At 31.7% G+C, this 10,341-nt stretch overlaps 1 protein-coding gene across 5 annotated transcripts in view; it reads right to left on the bottom strand.

Annotated features, from left to right (window-relative positions):
• Positions 1 to 365: 365 nt before the first annotated feature.
• LOC148617484 (uncharacterized) overlaps positions 366 to 10,341 on the bottom strand; it is a 40,422-nt gene continuing 30,446 nt past the window's right edge. For 4 of the 5 annotated variants that reach the window (XM_088585197.1, XM_088585195.1, XM_088585198.1 and 1 more), the window contains one exon: positions 366 to 7,013. In XM_088585197.1, the coding sequence (XP_088441323.1) occupies positions 6,571 to 7,013 (443 nt within the window). In that variant the 3' untranslated portion in view covers positions 366 to 6,570. The remainder of the gene's footprint in view (positions 7,014 to 10,341) is intronic. The other variant, XR_015922514.1, reaches the window with a different exon arrangement.

Genomic DNA, 10,341 nt, shown 5'->3' with positions numbered 1-10,341 from the left:
ATCCAGTTTTTCTGTTCATAAAGTTGTACAGAATTCTCCAACTCATAATAGGAATTAATTTTCACATTTATTGCTATTTGTTTAATGTAAGAATTCCTTGTAATGAAAACCTTGTAATGAGTGGAGTCAGATGAGTAAAATATGAGTTTCCCTTTGAGCCATGGGATATATCTCAACATGTACTCAAAAGTAATTTATAAGAGAAAAAACCCTTGTTTTATTGTCTGTAAACAAATTTATTGCATATGGGAGAGTTGGCCAATCTCATTGGTGATGTCATATTCTCTAATTTGCATATCATTAAGTGTCAAATGGGTTGGCAAATAAACAACTAAATAAACAATTGACCATTTCATGATCAGAACCCAATTTTCAAAACTTTATTACTATGTTATTTTATATCCAATTTTGGTTCTGTAAAATAATTCATATTTAGAATGTGAATTTATAACTCTTTTACTTGAAAAATAAATTTGTAGTGATATTTATATGTAAAACTCTGTTTTCGTATAAAATTCCAATTAAAATCTTATGCACATATAGTCTAATTACAAAATATTTATTTTAAAATTCCATGGATACAAAGAATTTAATTAGCAAATTTGGGAACCAAAAGAATTTTTCAATTATCTTTAAAAATGAAAAAGTTATGGTGATTTAAAGTTGATGCCCCATACCACATTACAGATTTTTTGCCAACCAAATCCAAATCACAGGTAAGTGATGACATCATGAAGAACTCTCCTATTAATTTTAGATGAAAACTTTTTTGACAAATTAAAAATTGGATTACTTATTGGTATCTAGATTTTACACCAGTCTGATGCATTTGTTACATTTCATCATTTCTTTTTTGTTTCTAAATTAAATGACCATCATCTGAAATATCTTAGTTAATTGAACTATTAACATGGAGATTTAAACTTTCTATCATTTCATATACATGTATATTTCAATCTAAGTGTCCAATTCAGGTGATGGGTATTCAGTCAAGGGAAGACCACTCTATTCCAAGAAGTTAACTTTATCACTGGAGAAATTACATGTATTTACATAAAATTTTATTTCAGACAAAATTTTGTGATGTAACTATGATGTCATCTACATTTTTTATGATATGCTTGTTGAATTTTGATACTAAAATTAAATTATAGGAAATGAATGCCACATTTTTTTGGTCTACTTGAAATATTTTCTATCCATGTAATTCATTGTGCACCACATGATTGAGGTTATTTCTTCACAGACCAAAAAATTTAATAGTCATTCCTTAAATATTCACATACATTTGTATATACTCAATATTTACATGTAAAAATAATACTGAAATATTACATTAAAATAACACCATTAAGATTAGTCTTCAAACAATGTATGAAAATATATCTAAAAATGTCATAAAAATTAGACTAAAACAGCCTCAATTAAACACACAATAATTCCTGTCCCCTTTTCAATGGGAACTTCCCCATGAAGAAAAGTATTGTACCAAAAATTTATAAAAAAAAACTTTAAAGGTGTTTTTGAGTTAATATACAGCACAAACAGAATGATGGATAGTAGTACACTATAATATGTTCATCAAAGAATTGAATATATAAATAAACCAACCAGAATCTAAAATAAACATGTACATAAAAAAGATTACAATAAATAACTGGAAATACTGAATAACTGTGACCAAGCTCACAATGAGAATATCCCTTGCTTCAAATAGACTTATGGTCTCAGTATCATATTAATTTTCCCATAGACTTCTATAGTGAAGTGCATATTTTTAGGATTTTTTAAAAAATATGTAAATTGATTCAATAAAACTTTCACTTATGTAGCATTTCTAAGGACATGTGAAAAAATAATTTCCCGCAAAGAAAATAGGGTGAGTCCACGAAGATCGGACAGAAAAGTAGTCTCGAACTATAAATAGCCATTTTCCCTACTTTCACTTTCGTTTTGCACTCACCAAACCAACCTTTTCAGTGGAACATTTTTATGATATTATGTTAGATTTTCTTTTAAAAAAGTTCTTCATCTTACAGTGTGATGTTTGCTCTATTTTATAAGTCATTGTTCATATCTTTTGACAAAATATTAGTTTGTAGAGAGGCAGAAAGAAAATGCACTATATTTTTATAGCATCCATGTTTTGACGTACACCTGCTCAGGGATATGCAATACGATACTGGTACCTTATGTTAAACGCTTGTTGGATTATCTCCCATTGGAGTAATCCAAAAGTAATTATAATCCTTCATGCACATCTACCATGCTATAAAAATTTTGTTCAAATCCTGTAAGCAATCTAGGAGGAGTTGAGCTAAATTATATCCCTGTGGAGTCCTCCAATAGTAAGTATATCCCTTCATGGACATCTACATATGATACTTAACCTTCCTATACAATTTCATCAAAATCCCTTGAGTGGTTTAGGAGGAATTGCACTTGCAAGACATGTGAATAGATGGATGGACAGATGGATGGACAGACAGATGAGGTGATTCCTATATACTCCCAAACTTGTGGGAAATAACTAAGCAAAAGTGTATTTGGTGTCATCCAATGCACATAATATTCTCTTGTCTGTGACAAAAGTGTCGTGGAAGGCGAGACTAAGGTATTGCTTTTATTACCACACAAAATGTCTTATTTATTTACCGGTATTATATACTGACTATACATTATGTGCATAATACCAAAAGTAACTCTGACATACAACTTTCAAAATAATAGTACATTTGTAATTACTAAGACTGCATGGATTAAATTTTATTACCAAAAAATTTAGGATGGCCAATTCCTAGTGCCATTTGAAATATGGATATGGTAAATTAAACATTTTTAAGTTGGAAATAGCATAACATTGATAACAAATTTTAACACATCAACAGATTCAAACAACAATAAATTGCAAGCAAATTAAAGCTCACTAAATAATACCCCTGCATTGTACAAGACACTTCCATTTTATTTCTTCTGAGTCCTCCCATAAATTTTGCAACTGTTGAATTGTTGAAATGTTTTAATTTATGAAAAATGTTATGAGGTAATCTCAAAGCTACCATAGTTCAGTATTACATGTCAAATTATTTACTTATTAGTAACTAGTTGTTTCAATACTATAAGTACAAATTCACATTTTAATAAAAACATATTATACATCAATGGGAGTTTGCATATGTTCTACATACATGTAAGTATTGGGCCTTGGCCATTTATGTTGATGTGTTTGTGCCAATAAAGTATATAAAAATGTTAAGTATCTAATTTAGTTTAAAAACTATATTAAATGAGAAATGTCTCTCTTTAAAAGCTTAATACCTATGGAAAGTATTTTTCTAAACTACAAGTTCTACAGTTTTCATTTCCTTTCTAAAATACCCTTTTTTTTTTATAAAACATGGAATAAGATCATCCAATTACTTTGAGAAATAATGGAATGTTCACTTTTTATTTTTACAGGTTTTTTTTATATTTTCAAGAGAAGCAGTGATATAACTAGAGAGGATCATTTCTGTATAATTTTCCTTTCTATAGAAAACATTTGTATACATGATCTTTTATATAACAACAATTATGATAATATCATTTCATCATCTAAAAGAAAATCTCTCCTAAAAGGAAACATAAATACCAAACTAAACTAGAAATACTGTAAGCAAGCTCACAAAGAAAATACCCCCACTTCAAATAGACTCAAATGCAAAACCTTTTATTTGGATTTATCTCCTTTGGAGTCACCCAACAGTAATTATATTCCTTTATGCACATCTACATATTATATCAAACCTCCATATAAAATAACATGGAAATTCCTTGAGTGGTTTACTGGGAGTTGTGCTTAAAAAAAAACATGTAAAGCCATTAATATGAATTATTTCCCTTTTGAGTCCTTAGACAGTAATTATGTTCCTTCATGCATAACTACATATGATGCAAAACCTTCCTATAAAATTACATAAAAATCCTTTGAGTGAAAGAGCAATTGTTCTTCAAAGGTTTTAACATGAAAAACCCTTGATTTGGATTATCTACTTTTGAAGTCCTCCCACAGTAATTATAATCCTTCATGCACATCTACACATCATACCCAAACTTCCTATAAAATTTCTTCAAAATCCCTTAAGCAATTTAGGAGGAGTTGTGCTTTCAAAATTTTAACATGTAAAACTATTCATTTGGATGATCTGCCTTGGAGTCTGCCAACAATATTTATATTACTTCATGCATATCTACATATGATACTCAACCTTCCTATAAAATCTCATCAAAGTCCCTTGAATCGTCAAGCAGGAGTTGCACTTACAAGGAATGTGGACAGACAGACTGGGAAATTCCTATTTGTTTTCGTGGGGTACAATTACACTTCACAGGGTGCAACCTGATATGACCAGAGTGGGTGAACCCTGGACAGTTTGAGCAAGTATGAACACACCTTTCAAACTTGATACAGCTTTAAAATTTGATTTGGAAAAGACATTTGACCAGAACCAAATTAGCTCTTTTTGGCCCCTAATTCCTAAATGGTTCCAGGCACAACCTTCAATTCCAACCTTTCTTTTGAGGTTTGGCACTTTGTGGTGCAATTTTAAAGAGATCTATTCCTTTTCCTCAAAGCATCATTCAGAAATCAGAAAAAAATACTTGTTTGTGGCCCCAAACTCTTAATTGGCTCAAGTCACAAGCCCCAAAAATCAATCCCAGTCTTCTTTTTGTGGTATGACACCATGTAATACAATTTAGAAAACATATATTTACTCACAGTCAAAGTTGTTGCCCATATGTCAGGAAAACACTTATTTGTGACACCTTTTTGGTCACTCATCCCTAAAGAGTTGGAAATCAATCCCTGTATATATGTATGACCATAGTGGTATCGAATACTGTGGAACAATATCCAAGATATCCATATGCTATATTTCAATTCTTTGGAAAACTTTTTTTGACCACTTTTTGGGCCCATTTCTCCAAAACAATTGGGGCCAAAACCCCCAAAATAATTACAAACCTTTCTTTTGATGTTTGAAAATATGTTGTAAATTTTTTTATTCCAATTATCGCACCAAAACCAAGGGTCTATAGGCGACGACAATGGAGATACTGCCATACCATATACAATTGCAATTTTTTGTAGTCATGTAAAAATTAAATTTTTGACATTGATTTGAAATTAAATGCGAACTGGTATAACAGTTATTAATTGAAAGTTCATTAATGATTTGTATACAAAGTACCAGTACATGTACTAATGTGAAAAAATTGTTTCTCTTCAACACTTTTGGCCCCATACTAACTTGTCTATATACATGTACATGATTACATAATCACCTAAAAAAATCTCACATCATCAAAACTGCTGCCAATTTTCAATAAAAATGGATTTCTACTGTAGTAAAAAAATTTTCATGAAAAAGCCAGCTGCCAGATGGAAGACCACAAAAGATATACACTACAATATTTTCAGATGTTTTTGTTATTACCAGATATACCATGCAGAAATAATGACAAAATTACAAAATGCAAGTTTCAGTTATTGTGTATTTAAGTCAATGGCATCTTTTTGCATTAGTAAAATTAAGAATATTTCTAAATTTACAGTATCAAAAATAAATCTAGAATTGATCCATATGTACCAGTACATGAACCTAAACTTAAAGGTGAAAAAATCAATATGAGTGAACTAAAGGGCCCAGTGACTGTGTGGTTGGCACCCTGGATGTCAAGGTGTCAAAGAGCAGTTCCAAATGGAAGAAATATTAAGGGAATTTCATATTTTTAATGGAATAAATCTTATAAAATATTCATTCCAAAAGACAAGTTTATTTTGGATTTGTCTATAATTCACTTACTACAGGAACTCTATTACACAGAGTCACATAAAACTTCATGCTATAGCTACTACTAATCACTCTAGTGGTCTTATGGTTACATGCTCGCCTGGAGTGGGGGATCCACTGACCACTCTAGTGGTCTCATGGTTACATGCTCGCCTGGAGTGGGGGATCCACTGACCACTCTAGTGGTCTCATGGTTACATGCTCGCCTGGAGTGGGGGATCCACTGACCACTCTAGTGGTCTCATGGTTACATGCTCGCCTGGAGTGGGGGATCCACTGACCACTCTAGTGGTCTTATGGTTACATGCTCGCCTGGAGTGGGGGATCCACTGACCACTCTAGTGGTCTCATGGTTACATGCTCGCCTGGAGTGGGGGATCCACTGACATCCCATTCATACTGAAGACTTTTAAAATGGCAGTCACTGATTCTTCATTAAGCACATAGTTCTAAGGGGCAGAGTTACAGGGTCAGCTCAGAGACAGAATAGTGTGGGTGGCATGCCTACCTGTAGACTGTTGATTCTGTGAGCACAGTAAAGATCCAGCTCAGTGTTTTGGACTAGTACAAAGCAGGATGTGTTTGATTAATTAATCTTTCTCATCATGAAATACATGAAATACCTGTCATAGGTCATTAAACCATAACCAATCAATCAATCTTACTAATACTAGTGAATATAATAAATTTATATAAGGAAAATGAATATGAATTTGAAGTCCCAACTATTTCCTACTTACATTGTCAAAAAATTGTTCCTTCCATGTGTTATGATATTTTTAAAAATTTTGCAATACGATTCATCTCCTTTCCTTGCAAGGTAGGAGTTATATTTAAGAGGATTAGTCGTTGCAAGTATAGATATTTCTACTTCAGGATCTACTTGAACAGGAATCAAGCGTTCATTCTTTTCATCTTCCATTATGGTTTCACGGAGTAGAATATTATGCAAGAAATTTTCCATCTTAGCCTTTTCAAAGTTTTTCGTCATGAAAACGAACAAATATCTACAGGTTTCAAATACTTTTTCAGTACTGGCAAAACATCCTCTCCCTGGTATTGCAAGTTCTTCAAAAAGTCTTAGTTTCAACTTCAAATGTTGAAATTCTTTCTCCATATTGTTAACAAATTCTTTAACCATGTCTGTGTCTTCTACAGCATGCAATATAACACCATCAACTGGAAAAAAAATCCAAATGTCATGAAACAAATGTTGATACAAATGGAATTTTGTACAACTTTGTTGTTTAAGGCATGTGTTCATGGATTTCTTCCTGAAATGACAAATTTCTATGCCAAGATGACCTATGGCAGAAAAATGAATGTGAATGGATCTTACATGGCACACAACATTATCTTCTATGGGCATTTTGAAGGCATTTTATTCCTGTTACCTTTGAAATACTACATCATAGACAATTTTTACAAAAGCATTAAAAATGTCACAGCAATTGGTAATTAAGTATTGTAATGTGACAATGACAGTTCTGACAAATTATGATGATGTTCTCCCTGGTAAATGGCCTATAAAACCATCACTTCCATTCATACCTATTGTAACTCGGAGATTTCTTCTTAGGTATGCTGCACTTATAAATAAAATGCTTTGCCAAGTGCAGCATGATACTACCAGTTAGTTGATCTCTGTTCATTTGAGGCATGTGCTTTTGAAACACTCAAACAAAGGAACTTACAGTTCATTATGAACACAACAACAAGTTTTGATACAATATTGCACTATATTTTGATAGTAAATTAAGTATTAATTTACACTTTTAGTGTGCTTTCATGGATCAATTTGCATTATCTCAAAAACAGTTAAAGATAAAGTAAATTTGCAAGCATACCTCTTTCACTCCTAGTGATGGGGAAAAATGACCATATGTGATCTAGGTCTAGATGTGTGTTATATGGATGTGATATAGGGTATGTGTGTTATAAGTCTATGGATGTGATATAGGGTATGTGTGTTATAAGTCTATGGATGTGATATATGGTATGTGAGGTAAACAATATAGGGTTTAAACCATTACTTAAATCAAACAAACAATAAATGTACATTTTATTCTAAATATTAAGGAATACAAAGTATAGATATATATTGCATGAGACAAAATCTAGGGTAATTCTGGTGTAATAACCACTACTTAAGGCATTATGTGTTATATTATACTGAATACATTTGCAGCTAAAATTTAGAAAACAATTTCTGGTCAAAAGGCTCCCAGGAGTCTGAATGGTTCACCTGGTTATCATTTTGCCTTTCAAGGGCAATAACTCTAACAAGGAGTTGTCCAACAATTTTGACTCAGAAGACATTGGTAGGACATATCATAAGGATCCTTTCATCAATTGAAAGTTTCTTTTTATCTGTCATATTTTTCAAGATATTGGCTGAAAACTGCTAATAGCATAATTGTTCACCTTTCAAGGAGAACTACTCTTACAAGGAGTCGTCCAAAAACTTTGATCCCTGCAGACTTTTGCTGGACTAATCATAAGGATCATTTCAGCAATTGAAAGTTTCTTTCTATCATAATTTTCAAGATATTGGCTGAAAACTAAAAAAAAAAAAACATTACTTTTCACCTTTCAAGGACAATAACTCTAATAAAGATTCTTCCAAAAAATTTGATTCAATGCAAACTTTTGTAGGCCTTATACATGTAATAAGGATGATTTAGACAATTGAAAGAATTTGGGTAAACATAATAATGACTTCAGAGATATGTGCGAAAAACTTCTGCCTGATCCCTATGTACTATTTTTAGTATTAAAAGGCTGCCATTTTTCTCAACAGATAAACAATCTTCACAATTGTTCTATGCAGAATACCCTAAGGAACATTCCTTCTAAGTTTGGTTCAAATTGGTCAAGTAGTTTTAGAGGAGAAGATTTTTCAAAGTAATAACATTAAAAACAGCCCAAAAACACCGAAAAAGGGCAATAACTTCAACAAGGCTTAAACAAATAAAATGAAAATTTGATTGAATGAAAAATGGATAGATCTCATCATGCTCAACACTTTAACCCTTGTCAGAATTGTGCAAAACTTTAGTGTTTAGGAGATATATGTATGTAAGACCCCTATGTTCTTTTTTTTTTTAGTAACAGTGATGTTTTTCGAAAGATCAAAAATTGTCATGACCTTTCCATGCAGAATACCCAAATAAACATTCATACCAAGTTTGGTACAATGTGGTCAAGTTGTTTCAGAAGAGAAATTTTTGAAAAAAATAATATTAAAAATAGCAAAAAAAAAAAAAGGTCAAAAGGGCAATAACTCCAACATGGCCAGGTGAGCTAATAACTACAGGCTCTAGAGAGCCTGAATTGCTCACTTGGTCAATAACAGTCTTTTTAGCTTTCTAAAACTGGATTCTTGACCTTACTGTATTATTGTCACAAGAATCATTTATTCAACAGAGAGCGTCTTAGTTATCATATAATAAAACAAATTTCTCAAAGTCATTTTCTGACACTTCAAGGGCAATAGCTCCAACATTGGTTGACAGATTTTTATGAAAATTTTGGCATAGGTTGGTCTCACCATGCTGATCAATTTTACCCAGTCAGATTTAGCTCAACCCATTTGTGTACAAGTTATTTCCAAAAATCTTCCATTTGATCTTTCTGTAAATTTTGGCATGGGTCAGTCAAATCAAGCTGAACAATTTTACTCCATGGCAGATTTTAAATGAACCCAACTCCTCTCGAGTAATACAAGCAAAATTTTGTAATTTGACCCCAAAGTCTGTTTTAGTAAGAGCGGCTATGTTTTATCCAAGACCATAAATCCCCACGCACAAATTGTGAAAGATGTCCTAAATAACATTTAGGCTTAATTTTGTTTAAATCCATCCAGTTGTTTCATAGGACAAGATTTCCGCCAGATGAGATTAATATGATTTATAGATGAGGCTAAGAATTAAGGTAAAATGTAAGGCTTTGTTATATCTTGGTCATTTTAATTAATTTTTTTAAATGAAGTACAATATTTCAAAATACCAGTAGCCTACTTATATCAAATACCAAAATATACATTTATATACATACATATGGTTAGAATCGACTTCATTGTAAAATGTCTCTAGAATTTCATCTTTTCATAATTAAATTTATGACCAAGATATCAACCTATTCAATCACAGACGTCTTCACGGTTGCTAATCACCTAATATTCTATGCAACTGATTTAAATACTTGTACAAACTCTGTCTTACTTTTGTACACTATATTTATATTATTTACTGTATTTATGTATCTCTATACCATTATTTATATGTAGTTTAAAAGAATAAAGATATATATAAAGCAGTGTAGCAAATAAAGTCATCACATTCTGAGACGTTTGCATAATATTGATTTGTTGTGACATGCATTATTAATTTGATCCTCTATCCTACATAATAACACCTAAATGAACTGTCCCGTACTACCATACATTGTGTACTAAGTTACTGCCCTAGATTAATCCTATATGGAGGAATGACTCAGCCTGCAAAAG

Source organism: Perna viridis, chromosome 5 (assembly GCF_037379345.1).
Source record: "Perna viridis isolate PV_CMFRI_1.1 ecotype Kerala chromosome 5, ASM3737934v1, whole genome shotgun sequence".
Taxonomy (NCBI): Eukaryota; Metazoa; Mollusca; class Bivalvia; order Mytilida; family Mytilidae; genus Perna; species Perna viridis.
This window is presented reverse-complemented; position numbering and strand designations above follow the sequence as displayed.